We start from the raw sequence: 23,786 nt of genomic DNA on the forward strand, positions 1-23,786 counted from the left end.
AAGAAAAAGGGGAAGAAAAAAATATGAACATTTTATTCAAAATAATGTAAAATAATTAATTTAAAGAAGAAGAAGCGACGAGTAGAATGGGGGAGGGATAACAATAAAGGGATTCACCATGTGTATGTGATTGGGAAATACGTATTGAAATCAAGAATAAATAAGTTTTTAAAAATAAATTTAGACAAATTACATTGGCTTTCAACACATGTGAACAAGAGATACTACACCGCATTATACTCGTTATGTACCTGCTGACATATCTATTTCCTACAGGTAAAAAAATACTTATGTTTCCTCTCAAGAAAAAGTGAACTGAAATGTGCGTTCCAAATACTGATAACTTTTACAGCCAATAGCCACACAGTTACGATGGTTTGTTTTGATAGTAAATGGCACAGCAAGACCGGTAGGTAATTTAGTGCCGAGGCAATTGAAGTATAGTGACTACCATGGACACATCACGATTATATACATATATAGCGTTTGTTCGAAGGTTGTAAGTCTATGTCCTTGTTCGCAGTTGCTTTACAGAGGGATAAAGACTATACTTAGCAATGTCAAGGAAAGGAATATTACGGTTAATAGCAGTATACAATATATGGTTCATTTTCCAAAACATATGTGGAGAAAAATAAAATCGCTTTTACGGCACGAGAGAAAACACTATATCGATGCTTTCATGGGGATATTTCAATATTTCTGCAACAAATTGAACTTGGAATTGTTGGTTTGCCGTTTTATTCCGAAATTTGTATAACATTAGTAAAGCATATTTGCGAAGGTTAGGGTCTTACTAAAATAACAGAAGAAAAGAATTCTGCTCATGGATTCTACTTGTATTTCAAGTTGTTGGACGATATTGCATAAGTCGAAAATAGTTTATGATGACCATTATATGCGAGAGAATGGACATAGCGTATATTAAATATAAAGGGGGACAATGTTATACACATATCATAAATATACATATGACCTCTAATTAAAAAAATTCGTTGCAGGTGCCAGTATTGTTCCTAAATCGCTTCCTTTCATTCTATGTGTTATTACCTCTGGCCACTCCGGTCTTTCAGAACAAGTGTCGGACAGGCCCAAATAGCAATCTGCCCTTTGACGGATTTGACGCGGGTTTGTAGGTCATATTATACGGGCGAGCCGCCAAGATGGTGGGCGCTTTAACTAAATGCTGATATACGTTTGGCGAGTGCAGGATTTACTAGCATTCTTTTAACTATTTACAAAATAACGGATAGTTTTTTAAATCCATAAATGTGTCTCTTTCCTCTTTCACCATTCGTTATGTGCAGTCAAACATTAAGCTGTATAAGTCAGATAACATCCCTCTCACCTAGAACTTATATACCGATAGTGTCTCTTCTTTCATTCCAGTTCGACGTTGTTCGATTTTATATAAAATGAAGGAATATCTAGATTGATGTGGCATTTAGCACAATGGAGAAATTTACATAAGCAATTTCCACATCTCCAGAAAATCGAAGATCTCGACAGAGGGTAAATTGATAGATACTTATCAGCTGCTTGACATTTGTTGAAAATATTCATAGACAAGACCAAACAATAATTCCAAAATTGTCAGAAAATCTTTGAACTTGTAGATAAGTAATTTAGACATGCAAATAGGTTTGCATCCGCTGCCTTTTCATATAAAAACACAAAACCACGAATCGAAGCTTCCGCATCTCAAAAGAAGACAGAGGTGTTATTCGAGGCATTGATTTACATCAAACTGATGCAAATTGTTCATGAGACGTTAACCTGAGTTCGGCGCCAATTGATAAAATTAAGCAATGTAATTAAGTCCCATCGAAACACTGACGCAGTGACTCTGCTGTAAAACATGGCCATAATATTCTTTTTGGCAGGTTTTGAGTTTCCCAACTATTTCCAAATCTAATCAAAGAAAGAATTATTTATCATCAGAATAATTATAGATTTGTTATTTGATTCTGTCAAATCAATTTATTAAATTTTCTAAATAAAATATCAATCCACAGCTTTTATTTTGTTTTAAAGGTATGCAATGTGTCTGCCTTCCGATTAGCGCTTACATTAGTTACTTTGCACGCGACTGTATTTATAGAGGTTTAAAAGTAGTTCTCCGTACAGTTTATACAGAAATAAACGCAACTGGGTATGATAACATAGTTATGTTCTGACCAATGGAAATCTTCCCATCATTTATCAAGTGATGCGACTGCAGTTATTGATGTACAAGATGGCCACTATCGGTTAACCGGCTTGAAGCATCTGTTCTTTTTTTTTGTGCCGTTTTTCATGATATGTGTGCTTGTTGCCTGTCTTCGTCTAGGTTATTGTGTTCATTATGCATTGGCTGTTCCGTTCGTACGTGTTTCTTCATCTCCTTGTTTTGGAAACGAGAACAATTAGACTTTTTCTCAGTTGTCTTGCTCCACTGCTACAACTTCCTTTGTTGTTGAACAAACCGTCATCACGTGATACTCGCCATTCAACCCGTTTATGCTATGATGGACCCTCATTAATTGCTTTAAATGACCACTCCTTGGCTCTCCACACTATATTGTGCTCTAAACTAAACGAACTGGGACTACATTCATCATTACTTAAATGTAAACAGAAGCGAAAAAAGAAACGTTGTTTCAAAGCTGGCCGGTGTAGAACAGGACGAAGAATTCCAGTTATCTCAATTATGCCCTTTCCGGCTCAACAATTTAAAAAATCGACCGTTAATTTAGATAACCTAATTCAAATCCCTATTAAATCGTCAACCTTTGTGTCAACTATCCAAGAGATACCTCTACGTATTGCATTATTCAATGCCCAGTTAGTCGGACCACCGGAAAAGCGCACAGAAATAGTCAATTTTATCAACAATCAGAATATCGACGTCTTTTTCCTGACAGAAACATGGCTAAAAATATCAGGCGATAAGCCCAAGTGCGCGGATCTAACACCCACCGATTACTACATCAAGTCGTTCCCCCGCCACTCTCACGGAGGTGGAATTGCTGTCATCACAAAGAACTCCATGATCAAACGTCTTGACCACACCACAACTTCCAATTTCTATCACACATCGTTTGAACTAATCCAAACCACACTTACACTGGAACAAAGGTCAGTCGATTTTTTCTGCCTATACCGCCCTCCTCCTAGTAGAAAAAACAAGCTGACCGAATCTCTCTTTCTGGAGCAGTTTCCGAATCTCCTGGAGTATGGAAATTCGATAGGTGGCAACCTGATTATTCTTGGAGATTTCAACTTTCACTTTGACTGTCCCGGAAACCCAAACACATAAAAACCACTAGATTCCATTAATGTTTTCAACCTCAAACAGTCAGTTAACCAACCCACCCATAAACATGGACACATTTTAGACTGGATTCTTCATAGACCTAATGATAATATTCTACGTTCATCCCTGGTATCCAACGAACTTGCATCAGATCACCTCTGCATTATATGCCATCTTGACGTGTCAGTCCCTAACCCTCCACCTTTATTTGCTACAATGAGAAACATCCGTATGATAAATAGAACCAAACTAATGCGTGACATCCAAACAAACCTAACAACTTGCCTACCTCCTACAGCAGAACAACTCGATAACTGCCTGCGTTCATTGCTCGACAAACATGCCTCAGCCACCAAGTGAAAAGTATCAATTCAAAAGTGTTCTCCATGGTATAGCAGTGTTAGGGACCAGATTCGCATTGCTAAAAGAGACCGCCGTAAAGCTGAGAGACTTTGGCTTTCCACCAGACTAACTATTCAATAGCAAATCTATGAAGCCGCTAAGAAGAACGTCACAAACATAGTCCATGCAGCGAAATCAGCCCAATACACTACTAAGATCATGGAAAGTTCCAACTGCAAAGAGCTCTTCGAGATTACTGACAAGCTAATGTCAAGGAACAAATCTACACCACTTCCAACTACCTTCTCTCTAGTCAACCTTCCGGATCTGTTTGCAGATTTCTTCCGTGACAAAGCACAAACCACTAGAAATATGCTGGGATACAGAATTCAGCGGCAAACATTAGCAGCATTTGAACCTGTCTCTACGGATTTAGTACGTACAATTGTGTTGAAGAGTGCACCAAAGTCATGTGAACTTGATTCAATTCCAACATCACTGCTGCTTGAGAGCTTAGATCCAGTATTGCCTTCACTAACTGATGTTATTAACACCTCTCTCTCATGCGGGGAATTCTCATCATTTTTCAAAACTGCCATTGTAAAGCCTCTGCTGAAGAAACAAACACTCGACTATAACGATTTAAAGAACTACAGCCCAGTTTCTAATCTTCCATTCATTTCAAAAATCTTAGAAAAGGTTGTTCTATCCCAGCTTGTATCTCATCTGAATTCAGTCTTTTTAGCAATGTACAATCTGCATATCGCCCTTGCCACAGTACTGAAACTACTCTTCTAAACGTAGTTAATGACATTCTCTCTGCTTTGGATGGCGGAAAAATTACAGTCCTCACCCTCCTTGATTTGTCTGCAGCATTTGACACAATAAACCATGATATATTACTTCACCGTCTCCAGCATGTATTTGGCATTCATGATACGGCCTTACTGTGGTTCAAGTCCTACTTGGTCAACAGGACACAAATTGTGTCTGCAAACGGAATATACTCCAGCCCAGTTAATCTATGTTGTGGTGTTCCACAGGGGTCTGTTCTTGGACCTGTTGTATTCATTCTATACACTCAGCCGCTCTCAAGTGTCATAGATCATCATCCAGTGCCTCACCAATTGTACGCTGATGACACACAAATATACAAATCTAGCCACCCAACTGAAGTTGATGATACCACCCAAGGTGTAGAGAGGTGCTTTTTGTTGTTGTTGTTGTTGTTGTAGGGTTTAACGCCATTTTTCAGCACACGATAGGCTATACATGGCGGCCAGTATTAATGGTGGAGGAAGAACCCGGGAAAACCCCAGAAAGAACCACCGACCCACGAGAAGCTACTGGCAGGCTTTCTCACATACCCACATTAGCCGAATCCGAGACTCGAACCCAAGAAGACAGAGGTGAGATGGCAGTGATCCGTAACGGAGAGCGCTTTAGACCACTCGACCACTCGGGGCCCCGTAGAGAGGTGCATTTCTGATGTGAAATCATGGATGACATGTAACAAGCTGCAGATGAATGATGATAAAACTGAGGCCATTCTTATCACAACACAAAGACTTTCTCATTCACATCCTTTACCTCAAACAATAAATATCAACAACACCAACATTAAATTCACACAATCTGTAGGTGTTACTCTGGACAGTACTCTCACGTTGCACCAACATGTCATGAACATATGCAAGGCTGCATATCTTGAGCTGAGACGCATCAGCTCCATTCGCAAATATCTTTCAGTTGATGCCTCTAAAACACTTTGTGTGTTCATTAGTACTTTCAAGACTGGACTATTGTAACTCAATTCGGTCTGGTTCATCTCAATATCTAATTCAGAAACTTCAAAAAGTTCAAAACACAGCTGCTCGGATCATACTTAGAGTACCACGATCAGATCACACTTCTCCGCTGCCCTGTACCTTACACTGGCTATCCATTCAATCAAGAATCAAACACAAAATTTGTTCTCTGTGCTACGTTTCACTGACGCACTCCAGTCCAACATACCTATCCGACCTCACCCAAGTGTACACACCAGCAAGATCCTTACGCCCCTCTTCACACACTCGTATTCTCAGTATTCCCATTAAGAAAACAAAGTCATATGGACAACGTTCTTTTGCATACCAGGGCCCAGCAACGTGGAATGAATTGCCCACTGAACTTAGACACAAAGACACAGTGATCCCATTCAAGTGCTCTTAAAGCTCACTTATTTCGACTGCAAGAACAAACTTAAAGACCTTAAAAAATTTCAGCATTTTGTAAAAAAAAATAATTAATTTCATGGTGTTTGTTTTTTGTAATAAAGCATTATATGTTTTTTATGTTATAGGTGTTGTCTAATGTTGTAAAGCGCTTATAGCTTTTAAAGATTAGGCGCTATACAAAGTCCTCATTATTATTATTATTATTATTATTATTATTCATTAATGTCAGTCGCACAACAACGACGTCATTTCCAAAACAGATACTTTGAAACCTCTCGATGAACTGCCGTGATCGGTTGATAGCTTCACATCAGCAAGGTACGCCATGGCGAAAAAAAGTAAGGAGATTCCGTACTTTCACTTCGTGGAGGGCGAGTTATCTCCGGTCTCACGAGCACCGGAATGGTGACGCAGTTGTCAGCAAATAAAGGCATTGGTATTATGTACTTACGTCACTGTTGATGAGTTTAAATATTACCTCATCTGAAGTGAAAATATGCTTGGTATTTATCGATATAGTTTCTTCAATCACCAATATAATCCTTGTTCTTTTTTTTTTTTTTTGGAAAAATACGTAATGAAAACATTCATCTCTCTCGCCCCCGCGCCTTTCTGTCAATTTTTTCTTGTTTCCAAAACCAAAAAGGAAATAAATGAATTTAGAATTTCAATACAAAAAAAAACAGAAAAGGTCTGTAAAAATCTGAATGTTTTCACCTAATGGAAAATCTACACATCAATTTCTCCGTTCAAAGAAAATCAATAGCGCCTGTCAGAATTGTTGGATGCTTTTCATCGACATATATTGAAAATATTAATGGGCAAGAGCAGACAATAAGTCAAACGTGTCAGAAAATCGTTCAACGTGTAGATTAGTAATTTTGACATTAGAATTGCTATGCATAATGGGGCACATTTCTTAGATAGCAGCAACAATTTCCCGACCGTACCAATTTAAGCAAATGGTCTGTAAAGAGATATTAGGCTTCCTACTAACATTCGACATTAATATTTATCGATAACAAAGTTTTCGATACTTTGTAATGAAACAAGATATATTACTACAATTTCAAGCTCTTTAAAGGGTTGCTTATCAATGCATATAATTCCGTATCAATAGTTGCAGATGTAATAAGCAAATAAGACAAACAATATTATGAAAATTATTTTAACCTGATAGTTTTTATACTTTACTGGAATATTTTCATTTACAACCGTAATCGTGATTTTGATCATTTAGTAATAAAATATATTTTGGAAACTAAAATCAATTTGTCACCTGAAAATCTAAACCTTCAATCTCTACCATAAATATTCTACCCCCACTCATGAAAAGATTTGATCTTGACGCGCAATTGTGCAGCAACAACAAAACAAAATTTAATCTCTAATACGGCATTTAATTTTGTTACAAAAAGTGTCAATTAGATTCCATCCAATCATAAAATGAAGATCTCAGTAATCTAATTTTATTACAGCTTGTTCACTACGAACCAAATGTATCTTTTCCGAAGATCACATCAATGTTGTAGAAGATACGGATTTAATGCAATTTCCATGACACCTACGCACAAAAAATATGGTTGCAGTAACCTACATTTCATAAAGAGACGCATTGTGCTGACGTTCATGGAGACATTGGTAAGAAAGGGAGAGGTATGTGCCTTAACGCAGAATGTATGTCACAGTGATCTTCGTATGAGAATAAGGGTCCTTACAATTAAATGTATTTCGTCCATGTAGACAGTCTTACTGATACACGGACAATTTTGAACATTATTGGAGATATCGGAAGAGTTTAAGTCTAAACAGAGCTTAACAGGACCTGAATAAGTAAGCACGAACGGACGACCAATAATTACATTGTCGCTGCATCTTAACGATGCTCTTATGGCATTCTAACCTTTAATTTGTTAACTTTTCTTGAAATCTGCACAAACAACAAGAGGTTGATTAGAAAAATAACCAAATAATGGTTAAGAATACTCCATCGGAGGGAAATTTACATAAAAGCATTTTCTGTGTTCAGAAAATTAGTAAATTTAATAAACACATTTGATTCGACAATTATTGAAAATATTTAGGGGGAAAATATGAATAATGTAAAAAATCTCTCAGATAAATTTTTTTTCCCTTCAAATCGATGCAAAATTTTTGACTGAAGGTGTTGTTGTTGATGGCTTAACGCCCTTTTTTGTACATGATAGGCTGGCTATAAATGGCTGCCAGTATATCTGGAAAACCTCTGGAAGAAACACCGACCCATGGGAAGCTCCTGATAAGCTTTCTCACATACTTACGGTGGCCGAGCCCTAGACTCGAACCAGCGCGGACATATGTGATATGTGAGTGATCTGTAAAGGCAGGCGTCTTAGATCATTCTGCCACCCGGGGCCCCTTTGACGGAAGTAAGGTCACCAATAATCCAATCCGGCGCTGATTCTGTTAAATACTAAAACATACGATTGTTCAAGGTTCAGATTCCACCACACAGTTTCGAATCTGGAGTACCGACGTTTCGCCTTTGGGATCACATGTTGCTTAACAAAGATTTTAGAATGAATATGTTGGTGTGAATGAGTTTCATTTAAGACCTCAATACGAACCAAATGCTGTGACTATTTAGGTCGGTATGACTACTACAGGTTTTAATGCAAAACTATTGACTCAGAGCAGGCCGACTAGTTTTAGAAAGCACAGATGTGTACTATTGGAGATGAAATATTAAAAAAGGTTTAGCGGGTCACAGTTTATTCAAATCTCATACAGAGAAAGGTGAATTAATGTGCATGAAACTCGATATTTACAGATGTAAGAAAATTAATTTTCCAAGGGCGACAACATAAAAATATAATAAAATATTTTTGCTGGCCGACAAGCTGGAATTAAATTAGCATAGAATAAATCTGTCTTTACAAAAATCAGATACCACTGATAATATATTTTATTTAGGATTCGTATGCGATGAAAAACACTGAACGTCAAGCAATGACATAAGTGCCAGACAGTAATTGGTTTTGAAAACCATAGGTTATAACCTCAGTGGTAGTCCATCCAAGATTAAATGGTTGCATCCGGGTTGTACGGTAATCTCCACCTCAAAGACAACTTATAGCAACACCTCCACACTTACATATATAGTATACACCCGTTATAATACCACACGCTATACTTCACCCTCGCCTATTGCTAAAAAAAATGTCCAGAACTTATTTCCAAACTAGATTATTCCTGCGTCATGCTGACACCATTGCCAACAGTCACCCGCCAACCTAGTATTTGCACATTGTTTACACAAATAGCCTTCGTTACAAACCAATTTATTTCGTCCCTGCTAAACATTAAAATCATCAAGTATTTTGAATTGTCTTTCAAACAAGAATATAATTAAGTGTATTCTTGACATCATCAGCTTCTGGAATGATACTGAACAGACTTTTGATACGTGGAAAATCTTTAAATCATTACATATCCCCTGCAAAATCCTTGATAAGGAGACTCATATGTAATACGACCTTGAACATCGAATTTCAACATTTCGATATATCTGCATATTTCCTTCGAGATCTTCAACGTCCTAGAAACGGAAACTTTTTCAGTCATGACTAGTATAACTCTGTGGTCTTAAAGTAAGTAACAGAAAGAAGCAAATCCAACAAGTTTTTTTTTAAACTTTCATTCGTTAAGATAAAAAAAAATTAAGAGAAACTTACAGTATTATGAATTAAACCAAAATGATCCTAAACAGATCTAATCAAGTCCAAAAGAATAGTGTTCTGAATGAATTCCAAGTCCTCGAAGGTGCTAAGGTGCCAATATGTATCACAGTGGTATTGTCCACTATCCATTGGAATGAATTTGCAATAATTTTATATCAGTCCAAACAATAATATGAGCACTTTGTAAATCCAATGAATAATCCAAACGAATGTTTCCTCTCAAATTATATCTAAATACAACATTAAACACATCTGCAGACTGATATCGAAACAAGAACATAGGAAATAAGAATCAACTAATTGATCAATTCTCGTCCTTATATACACCTTTAGGGATCAACATCGCAATATTTTTGTTAGGAGTTTTTCAGTAAATTATAGTAAAAATATTTTTTTTTAATTCTTGTAATATAAAAGTGTACTATTTCAATAAAAATTGTGCCTTTCTATGCGAAATCAAAACAATCCTACACATTGTATAATATTTAAGTCGGCAAATTTAGAACTCTACAGCAGAAGTGCTGAAAAAGCAAATTTTTTTCTGCCAAGTATATCACTAAGGTTTCACGTGTTCATGGAAAAATCTGTCTGATGAGGTACATAGACCCAGACGGTAGTCGGTAATAAAAGATAAAGCCTCACTTTGAGATTCTGGCGTAACCCAAGAACTAAGACGTATGACCATATTTGGCCGCGTTCTAAGAAACTGTGTATAAGAACGAGAAGATTTGCTTCGCAAAATTAGTCCCTTTCGTCAGACTCAAAGAGGGCTTGTCTCATTACAGGTAAGCTACCGTCGACGTACAATTTTCTATATAGTATAGGGATTTTGAATGTTAAGAAGTTAAAGTGAGAATTGAATCTAACATTGGATTATTTGCAGCATTTCCAACATTAGATTATTTTAATATTTCTTCACCATTCTTTAATATATTGTATTGGAAAGTTTAATTGTTTGAAGAACTTATATTTACAAGTAATTATATTATTGACTATTGTAAAAGGCGAAGTTCGCTACCAACTTCATACTCAGTAATAATTAATTCAGAAATAAAATACTCTTTAAATAATAGAGTTTAAAATGTTGGTATTTTACATTAAATTCAGTACAATATATTTCTACTAAATGATTGCGGTATTAGTCTGAAATATTTCATTTTAGATTCTTTAGCTATCGTGAATTTATTCGCTATCAAATTATCTACATTATATTCTAAAAGGCAGAAATTATACAAATGTATGATGTTGGTAAGTGAAGGAATACCGTAGTTTTATATGTATCTCTTATATCCATAATTTAGGTTTATGTAGAATGATATTGGAATGTAATTTTATATGTTGAGTATTTCAATAGAATTAGTCCGTATCGTCGAACTCAAACAGGCTTATATCATTAGTCTATCCCATGCCTTTCTCGCATCGCCATTTTCCCCCCAAGATATAGCCGTATCTACACCGTTATGAGTGACACCTCATTTACGGGAGCCTAAACTCTCTCTCTCGATCGATCGATCGATCGATCGATCGATTGATCGTCCATGGAATAGAGCATTGCTAAGAGTTTATGAGAGAAACAAATCTAATAAAATTTTCTTACTCAATCCATGTCCCAATTCTTACAACGTGACTAACATCCAAATACTCTACGTCGCAACAGAACCCACCTAAGTGAACAATCCAATGAGAACTCACCCCAAACTTTGCAAACAGGTTCATCATTACAATCAATTTTAAAACGTGTCAACACCTATTTATAGCTCATATGGAATCTACAGTGATGCACCAAAGTAAAAGACACAATATAGATGTACATAACAATAACGGTATCTTGAAGGACTAAATGTTTATCTTTAAAATTTACGATGGAGAGAATTGGGCTTATGATATCCGCTTAAATTAATGTCTCCTAATGTCCATGAGACCAATATAATAAACAGTAGATATGTTTTATATATTAATAATAATTAATGATTGAATTTACAATATTGCATATCTTATATGTCTAATTAAATGTTTTTACTTTAAGTTCATCATTATTTATTTCTATTACCGTAAATAATTACCTTCCTATTTATGTCCCTGTTCCTACTAATCAGTTAGGTCAGAATCCTTGATACTACATTCTCGTTATAATGTCATTTTGTCACTGAGAACTAATGATCATTCGTTTAAATCACCAATTATGATATAGCACACTTGCTTTCAGAGTATGGCGCCTTTGTTGGTGTTCTTTGGTTTACATCGGAATAGTATTTCTATTTTCAGATTGGTTTTGTTTGGTACTGTACGGCACAGTAACACAAGTAGGTTTTCGTTCCGAGGCAACTGGAGTAAAGCCGCTTGCCCAAGGAACCACCACGATAGCTGATCCAGGCTGGTCTGATGGTAGGATTCGAACTCACACACTTCCGGTCGTGCATCCGGCATGCTAATTCCTGAGTCACTGCAGATCAAAAATTTAATCAACTAACTTTCAGTTTGAAGGCTTTATTTTCTGTATGACTTGTGTTTCGCTAACTAATTTGTAGTCAATCCGAAAATATTTGCCTCATTCTTGAATAGATAATAATTAAACGTAATTTTGTCGGTGAACCTAAATCGCCATTTGCAGCTCACATATGTTGTTCTTTACATAAATTCGGTCAAATAGGAATAACAATAAACGAGACGAAAAGATTAGTTGCTTTCCTGTACGCAGTAAAAGGGATACAACTCTTGCAAAACCAGGTCGAAACGTGCACAATTTTTATATAACTGCTTTTCTGCTCATTTTTAACAACTTGCATCTTTTCGTAACCAATGGAACTGTGTCTCAACTAAACATGACAGAAAGAGAAAAAAAACGAAATTTCACTATATTCTGCATCGTTGTGGGTTTTTTTTTTTTTTGCTCTTTAATTAATCAATTACTTACCTTGTTTACCAGGTTATAAGCTTCTGGAAGCGAACATGTTTACAACTTGGTGCAATTTTCCATTCGGATGATTGGATTTTCCAAGAACATTATATTGCGACATACGTCTTGTGAAGTATGTATATAAAAGACTTGGCAAGCAATTATTCATTCCTGATTAATATCAGTCTTTGGGAATATATGATCAAAATTTATAATTGTGTTTATACATTAGTTGATCCGAGTTATATAAATTATTCAATAGAACTACAAAGTGCTCATTGACTTTTTGGACTAAACCACTACTTTGGGATTATTGAGAGCTTATTCATTGACATTCTGGACTATATCACTGTGGTACACATAAGGACAGTCAAGACTGTGCATCAGGACATTCACGATTCTTGGAATTCATTCAGAACAATCTATAATTTTGGATTTGTGATAAGATCATTTAGGATTAATTTGGGATTTAATTCACAATAATGGGCCATTTGAATTTTCGCATTTTATTCTAGAGAAATAGCTTATGTTTTTACTTTACTAAACCTTTTGGTTTTCTTCTTCCTCTTACATAGGTTAAGACTTAGTCATAAAGCTATATGATAAAAGATTTAATGATATTCAGGTTGGTCTGATCTTAAATTGAGGCATGTCAATACCTATAATAGTTCCACGTAGGAAACGGCGTGGGATTTTTGGATTATTAAAGTCAAAATTAACCGCTCCAGTGGCCTAGTGGTCAGAACGTCCGCCTTGGAAGCGGGAGGTCGTGGGTTCGAACCCCGGCTAAGTCATACCAAAGACTTACAAAAATGGTACTAACAGCTGCCTCGCTAGACGCTCAGTATTAAGGGGTTAGTGTTAGGACTGGTCGGCCTGGTGTCAGGATAATGTGACTGGGTGGGACATCATGCTACATGTGTGCAGCATGATACCCCAGTGCTTGACATCACTATAAACTGCCACACTGCAGACAGAGTAGCAATATGACTGAAAAATTGTTAAAGCTACGTTAAAAATCCTTATAACACACACACACACACACACACACACACAGAGTCAAAATAAATCTGATTGATCTATATCTTTATTAATATCGGCTATACCATGATGCCTGAAAGTTTCTGAGATCAAGGAGCAACATCTTAGGGCTAAATTATTCTCCTCAAAGAGCCTTAGAATTCTTTTTTGCCGATTGTGGATTTGAAGCACTCAAATGAACAATTCCATACACGACCGAAGGATTAAATTTCTTTCTCTGCAGTGTTCTCCTGACCAGCCAGGTTTGAAGGAGTACCCTATCTAGAATGGGATGAACAGCTGCGATCATGGTTGTTTGTACGGGTTGGTCTCTGGGGCATTTCCCTTAGAATGTCGTTCGCTAGATCGACCATATTGTCCCCACTGCAGAGAAGCTATCAGAATCAATTTGCATTTGTGACCCCTCATTTTATGAAAACATTTTCAGTAACAGAACTGTCAAGGGGGAAGGGGATATCCCCTAAATCCCTTCTAACTGACTGAATGAAAGTGCATCCACCACCAAGGTTTGGGTCCGGGACTCTTGCGATGAAGGTTTATGATTCCACCTCGTTGCAAACAGATCTATCACTTAATGTCCCCAAAGTGCAAAATTCCTCTGTAACTTCGACCAACGGACGAACCATTCATTGTGAAGTCTGGTACTCTCTAAACAGTAAATCGGCCACAGCACTGAGTGCATACCGGCACGGAAACTCCCACAGCAGAATGCATAGGTCCGGATATTTTGTCCCCCTCCCCCGGTTTAGGAGATAAGCCATCACCACCGAGCTGTCCATGATAATGAGTTAATGAGGACACCTTTTGGTCTAACTCATCCTTCAAAAAGTTACACGAGTTTAATATGGCCTTCATTTCTAGAAGATTGATGTGAAAAAGAAATATTTTGGCCCCTCTTTGCACTGATTGTGATGAAGCTGAGCAACAAGTGCCCTCACCCCCAACGAACTGGCAACAATGCAGATCAAAGTGTGAATTTTCCTAATGAATTATTGCTGTTAACCGTCATTTTGTCGTGCCACTGATGCAAGAAAGATAATATTCATCCGATATTCCGATATGTCTATAAATCTGACCGGAAAGAGATCGCAGTTTGTTGATCAATTGACCGGAAAGCTGTGCCATCTGCTAATGGTGTACTATCATGCGACTGAGAAAGATAAAATCTGCCATCGCATTCGTCAGACTGCTTAAATGCATAAGCTCTCTTGCGGAAATCACGTGTAATGCGCAAGTGAGGGAGGCAAACGAGGTTGTGGTTGGTAAAACATCCCACGCCCTGGTGGACAAAATGCTCAGATGAAAGGAGGTCTGATTTGTCCAGGTTGAGTAGAAACTTTAATGGACTCGAATTGGACAGAAGATTGTTTCTGCCCCTCGTTAAAGATAAACGTAACATGTGTCTTTAGAAAATGTAGATAAGATATGCTGCAGTTGCTTTTGATGAAGTCGACTGGAAGAAAGTGATTACACATCTGATGACCTTGGTGAACGCCCTTGAGTGATGTTGCGACAGAATTAAAGGGCGCAAAATTGATATATAGTTTCTTTGAAATCAGAACCGAAGGAACTTGTTTTTTGGCATGTGTATAGGGAGATGAAAATATGCATTAGTTTGGTGTAAACTGGCCACAAATTTGTCCCTTTTTTTCGTAAAGCATGACTGACCTTGTCGTCTCCATTTTAAATCTCACTGTGTATGTACTTCTTGAACCTACCAATATTTCCGATGGACTTGGGTACTAAGAACAGCTCAGAGTAAAATCCTGTAGAGTTCGGCTTTCAAACTATTTTTACTTGTCACTTGTCTCCTTTTCAAGTAGCAAAGAGATCTGTTTCTGCAAAATGGATGCCTCTTCCAGGTTGAATAGTATTTGTCATGGAAGGGGAAGTTGATAGGGAAATATTTGATTAAAAGAAATCCAAATCCTCTCCAAAACAACTTGGATCACCCTTTTATTTTCTGGAAATACGTCTATCCATGTGCAATGAAAATGAGGGGTGTCTGGCGCCCACCAACAAGCTGTCTGCAGGTGGTCTGGTGGATAATCAAAGACGGTTGTCAGGGGACTTGGTGAAAGAGATACTTAATTTCCTATTTGCTTTTTTTAAACTGCCTCTGGAATTAAGGAGAATATTGCCACCTGAAGCTCGGCTGAGGTCGAAACGGTTGCTTGTGAATCGTTTCACCTCTCAACTTTTTGCCCATGATGATCTCTCCTTGACAGTTCAGACTGAGTCAGCCTCAAAGGGAGGGGGATGGCAAGGTGGAGAGGCTGCTATTGTGACGCCTGCTTCTGTACGTCCTCTATTTTACCACCAAAGAGCAATGGTGTGCCAAATGGTGCAGACACAAGAACCAAAGACTAGTGCAATCTTTAGTGCAGATGAACGTACACAGGCATATAGTCCGAGTTTCCTCTGACTATTGTCACCCCATTTTTTTATATTTGGACATTTATTTTGAGGTGTTGAGGTGACCTCTGATGTCATTGACATGTAGGTTGCGAGAGTTGTGTAGTCACGTGACTAGGATTGCAAATGGCCAGATCCAGGTCAAATCTAGCAACGACGTACTTTCTCGTCTGTCAGCGGTTTAAAGACATAACGAATGCTACGATCGCAATTTCTGAGAAAATAAATAATATTCCTATTGATTTCATGCAGGTATATCTCGATGAAAGGTCGGTCAAGTTTGCTGTGCTGGCTAGTAAGCAAGTACCCCATGCGGACACCAAATGGTGTCAGCGAATTAAAACTTTTCGATAGGAAATGGACTCTGACCCTACACCTCAACACAAATGTCCAAATATCAAAAATGGGGTCGCAAGGGTCAGAGGAAACTCGGACTAACAGGCATCTCGTCTTACCAGGTCTAGATTCGCTTAAGCCATATGGCCATTAGCCATTGTGAAGTATGCAACTCTGTTAATAATCTTAACAATCCTAGCTATGGGCTCCCATGCAGGATCATGACCTGATTTTCGGCCAGTTGAAAATTTGCTAGAGATGCCAACTTGGAAGAGACATGAAAGATATTCTTATACATCATAAAAAATTGCAAGTTGATAACCCTATATACACCTTGGCATATCGAGCAGATATTTCTGTGCTTCGGGTCTGTGAATTTCAATGGATGCGCCGGCAAGCCACCATATCGAATCAAAATTAAGTTGTTGAAATTTGAACACTGTTCCCACATGATCGAGACAAGGGGAGCACACAACCGGAATGAAATGATAAATACGCAATTTTCCACTGCCGGTCCGTGTTTGCACAAATACCTTCCACTCAAATACACCTATAATTGTTTCCCTCTGGTACGTAGTCGTACTTTCAATGTTGCCTCCTCCATTTCCGGCCGATGTACAATGCACCGCTGTTACACGTTGTTGGTTAGTTGGCATTACATATTAAGGGAGGCAACTCATGAAATCCAATAATTGTCGCTAGGACAAAGTACTAAAATATCTGTTTTAGGGGGGCGCTCACCAGTTAATATGTACTTTTGAGAGAGTGACGTATGTAAGGTGAAAGAGTTCGCATTTAAAACATGCACAATGGAGTGAATGTTGACATACCTTTATGCTACATTAATGTAATGTGGGTGATATTTTTTAGATATTGTACTTTTGGAAATTTTACATGATTTAAGCACACTGCTAACTAAAATGACTGCTCCCTTGTGTTACGAAATCAGCCTGAATTAGTCTAAAGTACACTATACATAGCAGCTATTAAAATAGGGAAAATAAATTTTGCCAGACTAGACAATACCAGCTTCTGAAAGTGCAATGAATGAATTACCAAATATATAAAATGTAAAAAAAGTTATCGGCTCTTTTTTTATACAATTTACCTCTGAAGTTCAGGAAGTGAAAATGGCCAAGTAGAGCTAGCACTTTTTTGAAAGGTGCATATCTGAAGTAAGGCCAAGCTGTATACTCTATAACCCATATTACACCCATTAATCATACACCAAAATAAAGGGAATTAAAGGTTCTTTGAATTATACCTAAGATATACAAGGTCTTTTTTAAATAGCCAGTATAACCAGTGAGGAAAGCCAGGGAAATTCTTTATCTTTAAAACCCTATGCAAAACACGAAACTGTACAGCGCGACCTTATCTGCCAGGGTGTAGATAGAGTTATCATATCGGAACCTTGGCTAGATGCGATGCAATGTTCTTATGCAAGGACAGTAGCTCAGTGCTATCTATAAATATGCTGACACAATCACACTTGACTATTAAGCAACAGGTGGTACGAGGGCAAGAATACAGGAAGGAAAGTAGCGATAGGACAAACAGAAGAGTAATGAAAGGAAAGGCAGAAGTAAATAAAAGAGTGTCAGTCTGCATTTCCATCCCCCCATACTCAAATCAATTTGGCTGCCATAGCTGCAATGAGATAGATGAACATCAATTGACAGAGCCCCTGAAAATCACTGGTCTTACTTGTAACTGACTAGTTCAGTAGAATGCAATATTGGAAAGCCTGTGAGACACCAAGTCAGGAGCTTCTACAGTTATTGATATTATTTTGTTATAAGTCCCTGTTGTACATGAAAAGAAGCTGCACTTGAAACAATTTGCTGATGCCAACTTTAACTGAAACTTCTTCCTTCCATTTGCCCCAGTTTGGCTATATGCTAATGTCAATTTTTTGTCTGCGTGTAAGTCCACTAGATTATTCACTATCTTGTACAACAAGGTCCGGTGGGCCTTGGTTCGCATGGATTCGGCTGATTCCCATGGGAGATGATTCAACACTGCACTGATGCTGCTAGTAATACGGCATCTGTTTGTGGTGACTCTCCTCTGAACCCATCTCTTTGATTAGATCTTTATTACATGGGCCTCACACAGATGAGCAGTACTCAAGGCTTGGTTGTATAAGCGAGAAATACGCTGTACATTTTATTTCCTCATTGTTGATTTGGAGGTTGTGACACAGGAAACCAAGGTTGCTGTTTCCTTTTCTTGCTATCTTGTTTATGTGCCTTTTCCAAGAGAGGTCTCTAAAGAATTCCACCTCAAGATGTTGCTAAACATCATAAGCATCAAAAGGTATGAACAATACCAGTATGATGAAAAATATGCTGGTAACTGGCATTAAGAAGAGACTGCTGTGGAGTTGTCATTTCTCATATTTTGTCAATCATGTGTTGGATATTTCCCTGATTTTAAAAGACCTAGGGAGTAGATGGTAAGAGGACTGATCATCACTGTTTTCCATGTCATCTCATACCTTATAAGGCTAAGTTAGCAACTGGCTGGGGTGGGCATTTCAAATCATCAAGATGCGTTTCCATGGCTGCCTTGAAACTAAACTCCATTTGCTCCATTGTGGGTCCAAGTATGCGACGTCCTCCACTGCAATGGTTGTCCTCCTAAGGCATTGCATCTCATCAGGGTAGAACATATCTGGCATTGCCAATATCCCTATGTGAGGCCTGGTTTCTTTGCAATGGGTAAACCATAATGAAATTTCTTGTCATGTGTCAAGGCTTGTTTTGTATGAATTGCTAGGAAGTGTGCTGGCTGGTCAGCCCAATTATTGGCTAGACACCCCAATTATTGGCTAGACAGCTGCAATGTGCGATAAAATGGATTAGCTAATCAGATCCCAAATAACTTGCATACCATGGTGTGATCAGCTGACATGTAGAATGGCTCACTGAAATGGATTCATGGGCAGTCATAAACCTGTATGACTGGCAAGTCAACTAGGCTGCTTGTTAGTTAGACAGTCTGGAGCCGGAATGGTGGTAAAGTTAACTGATGACCCTAACAATTACATGCTGGGGATGTGTATCTCATACTATCGAGTGTAATCAAACCTCTACTGTTTGTTTCCCTTCCTACACAGGTAAGTCTCTTTTTACATGCAGAAAAATGATATTCTTCAACCATAAGAACCGACACAAACACAATTACCTAATATTATTGAGTTAGCAGCCCTTCATAGAAAATACTTGTGAATGAAAATCACATTGACAAAGCTGTTGTTGCTATAGAATGCAGAAGTAGCAAGCAACTGTGAATTAACCATCAATAGGATAATAAAAATTCATGTTTTTTTAGAGAATCGTGTTTTTGAAAGAAGGCCACATATAAAATGTACTTGAAAAGTTAAGCATGTAATCAGACTTGTACTAATCAGACTTGTACTAATCAGACATGTACTAATCAGACATGTACTAATGTACTAATCAGACATGTACTAATCAGACATGTACTAATCAGACATGTACTAATGTACTAATCAGACATGTACTAATCAGACATGTACTAATCAGACTTGTACTAATGTACTAATCAGACATGTACTAATCAGACATGTACTAATGTACTAATCAGACATGTACTAATCAGACATGTACTAATCAGACTTGTACTAATCAGACATGTACTAATGTACTAATCAGACATGTACTAATCAGACTTGTACTAATCAGATTTGTATTGATCAATTTTGTCTTCCTGCAGACAATTTCACATGCAGAATAGTTTTTAGAGCTGCACTGGGATCTGAAACTTCTTGGTAGTTACATTGTTAAGAAGAAAACAGATTGAAATTTTAAAAAAATGGCATGAATAATAACATCACTGGAAAAAAAAGCACATCATTTTATGCTTGAAAAAAAAAGAGTAGCATCAGATGCCAAGTTTAAGCATCCTATATGTCTGGCACTGTGGTTCAATTCAATGCATTTCAAAAGTTCCATCTTTGATTAAATTATCTAAGATTGCATATTTTTCTTCTTTGTCATTTGCTAAATTCATGAAAAATGGAATATCATCATAGGGCTATGTGCTGTCACTGTCAAACACAGTAATCAAATGCCTGCAACTGTGACCAAGAGTTTGACATTCATTCTACGTGCATGAAAGACTAGTTAAAATATGATTCATATATCTGATTAAAAATCATTTCTGTTGCACTAAACCAGAATTTTACCTTTTAATTACATGTTGTTTGGTGCCAGGAATACCAAAGCAGAATGATCCACTATTTTCCACATGTACATGTAGAAAGAGGTCTGTGTAGGAAGGGGGAGAGACCATTCAGTTCAAAGCATGAAATGTGCATGTTCATTATGAATTGGCTATTACATTCAAACTACAGAGAGTCAGATGTCACTTTCAGCTGTCATGGAAACTGAAATGTATCTGAAGGTAAGGAAATATAACTTTTGTACAAACCTCACAGGTGTACAGTCAAGCTCTGAGCAAGACCTGAAGTCATATGAATTGTTAGGCATACACAGTGCAAATTTTATTGCACTCAACCTAGATTTGAGTATACAAAGTTGAAGCTATGCAGATTCATGGGTGTACTTCTATTATAAATATATATATACATACAAAATGAACTTCACAATCCAAGTCATTTATAATCCTTCTCCACTATCACATCTATGTATTTTGTTTTTCAGTTTCAGTAGTGAAGTAGGATTTATATAATTATGCTAGTCAAAATAATTACTGCTAACAAGAATCTTTATGACCAATCTTTGACAAGTCTCTCCCTGTCATCATTTCATAGTTAATAAAAAGCAATCACAAAGACAAACATTTGGGATCAAAGTCCAACATAAATATCACATCTACAGAATTTTGAGTGGTACACTTTATGCAGTGTTTTCTCCAGCTTTCCAAGAAATGGGGTCATTATGGTCCCCTGGGTCGAATTTATGAGGGTTTTTTCACTTACAGAGTGCCCTGTCTGTTAATTTATCATTTACACTTAGCTTATTACTTGCTTATTAGATCACCATAAATATGAATAATTACATTAAATTCTTTAAATTACTGCATTAATTTCATCCTCATATTTATCAATGACATAAAGCTATTGTGCAATTATTTTCATGTTCTTATTTACTATATAAATTTCCACAGATCTAAATTGAAACAACAGTGCTCACATATAACTCAATCATGGCCATTCTTTTAAATTGCTGCAAATTTTAACAAAAAACGAGAAATAGTATTTTTCATTTTTAAACCAATTACCTTTTTTTTATTATTTAGGATCATTACTAGAGTGATTACTGCAATATGATCAAATCAGTAGTTTACTGGAGTACTGACACTGGTTTCTTACCATAAGAATCGTGTACCTACTTTGGAACGTGAGCTATGATTTACCCATTCATGATAATGATCACAACTGTGAGAGATATGCTGAGAGATAAGTTATTTTTGTTAAAGTTATACAGAATAAAATTGTCACAATATTTAGCCAATGTTTGACACTATGCATTCCACTGTGTTCTGCCAATTTTACAGATGTTTTGTAATCAGTAGATTGCAAACTTTAGATTTTGTGGTATGTTGATGGAGAACACAGTTGAAAATTTTACATGAAACTCCACAAACAGGTTTTTGAGAGAGAGACAGAGAGAGAGAATGAATGTACAGGTCTGACAAACAAAAAAACTTTCCTCATTTAACAAATTAAATCTACAGTGAATGGAAATCATGTAGTTCATCAGTAGGAACAGGAAAAAAATACTCAAGTCAGCTTTTTTCATTTTACTTTTCAGTACTTCATCCAACCGACTTGCAATATTTTAAAATAAACGCATTTTTACCAGAAAATCAAACAGTAAATATTAGGAATTTGAAAATAAATTGTCAATGGAAAAATCTGAATGTTTATTTTTTTAAAATCAGTGGTTCTACATGATCTGTATATCACAGTATTCATTGTAAGCTCTCAAATGATTCATTTAGCTGTACCATATCAACAATTTTACTGCTATTTATCATTTCTATTCCCCCCACCCCCGAAATATTCAACTGTACAAGTACACAAATACAAATATTTTCCTTGGCTAAATAACTGTTATAGCAGTGATATCACATTGTAAGATTTCTGCATTTTCGAGTATGCAAAAGCATCAATCATGTTTCAGTATGCCCAGGTCCAGAGTCAAAACACAGTCGGATCAAGTGTCTCCTACGAACTCCCAGCTTACATTCTGGACACATCTTATCCCCCTGGAAAAAAAATGCAAGTTTTCATGAATATCTCTACCATACCAGAACCTGCACACATTTAATTTTTTTGTAATCCATGTACCTACTGGTAATCTGTGTGACTTGTACCTGATTTTGTCAATGTTTGGTTCACTTTGCATCCAATTTGTCTTATCTCTGTTATTTTGTACAACTTTTTGTAATTATATTTTCATACTTATCATCGATAACAACCCAAAAAGTCATACAGATCTACTATTTAAAAAAATCCAGTTGCACAGGTTCTGTTACTGTGTAATCTATTTATGCGGATATAAGGAAACTGCAGTTCTACTGATCATCTGTCAAGTATGTTTACAATGACTACTATTCATTATTAACAAGCATGATAATATCAAAAACTCTCACACATTATCCATTTAAAATATACATATTCCTATATCATTTTGGCAATATATGTCCTTAAAGATAATAGCTTGTCAAATACTGGAGTACAGTGAAACCCTGCCATAACATGATGGTCAGTGTCTGCAAAGTGCCATCACCTCTCAAAATGTTAAAGACATATTTTCTTGAAAATAAGGATTGTTGAAACCAAGCTTGACACTACCATTCCAAATATGTGGTATGGATTCCCCCAAAATATACAAATGAGCCAGATCATTTTTGGACTGGTTTATTAATTTATTCACATAATACAGTTTATTTTTAATGCTACTATAGACCTGAAAACCAAGTCATGGATTATGTCCAAAATGTGGTTATAAAAGGCATCTATCGTTTAATAAAACAGATCTCAGGAATTGATGAAGCTTGCTGATTGTTGATGTGGACTATTGTTCAGTTAACTGCACAACCATGAGTTGTGGATCATGTTAGCTCTTTTCATTGCTGCCCATTAATAACTTCAGTTATTATATATGATAATTAGATTAATCAATGGTTTCTCAATCGAAAGGTCTAACAATCACCTATTCATGAGTATAGTGGACCTAAACGTAAAACAATGCCTAGTTTACATTCTAGCTTGATATTTTTTTATTTTTCATCAGCTTTAAGAAAGAGGTGCAGAAATATTATGTAATACACACAGTATTGAAAATTATTATAAATTTTGAAAAAAATATGGTGTCTGGAAATAATAAGAAAGTGAATATTTACATTAATAACAGTAATTATAATCCACTTCCTTTATCGAGCCAGTTATGGGATGGAACAAATTTGGATGCTTGTGGCAAGCTGCTAATAAGGGAAGTAAAATAAAAGAGGAAAATTATAGGAGG

The 23,786-nt window shown here is 36.7% G+C and overlaps 1 protein-coding gene across 4 annotated transcripts in view; it reads right to left on the bottom strand.

The window, feature by feature from the left end:
- Window positions 1–22,041: 22,041 nt before the first annotated feature.
- LOC149773124 (regulator of telomere elongation helicase 1-like) overlaps window positions 22,042–23,786 on the bottom strand; it is a 240,161-nt gene continuing 238,416 nt past the window's right edge. For all 4 annotated transcript variants that reach the window (XM_089946787.1, XM_089946786.1, XM_089946788.1 and 1 more), the window contains one exon: window positions 22,042–22,524. In XM_089946787.1, coding sequence (XP_089802913.1) covers window positions 22,429–22,524 — 96 coding nt within the window. In that variant the 3' untranslated portion in view covers window positions 22,042–22,428. The remainder of the gene's footprint in view (window positions 22,525–23,786) is intronic.

This window comes from Sinohyriopsis cumingii, unplaced genomic scaffold (assembly GCF_028554795.1).
Source record: "Sinohyriopsis cumingii isolate HCF-2022 unplaced genomic scaffold, ASM2855479v2 utg000881l, whole genome shotgun sequence".
Lineage (NCBI taxonomy): Eukaryota > Metazoa > Mollusca > Bivalvia > Unionida > Unionidae > Sinohyriopsis > Sinohyriopsis cumingii.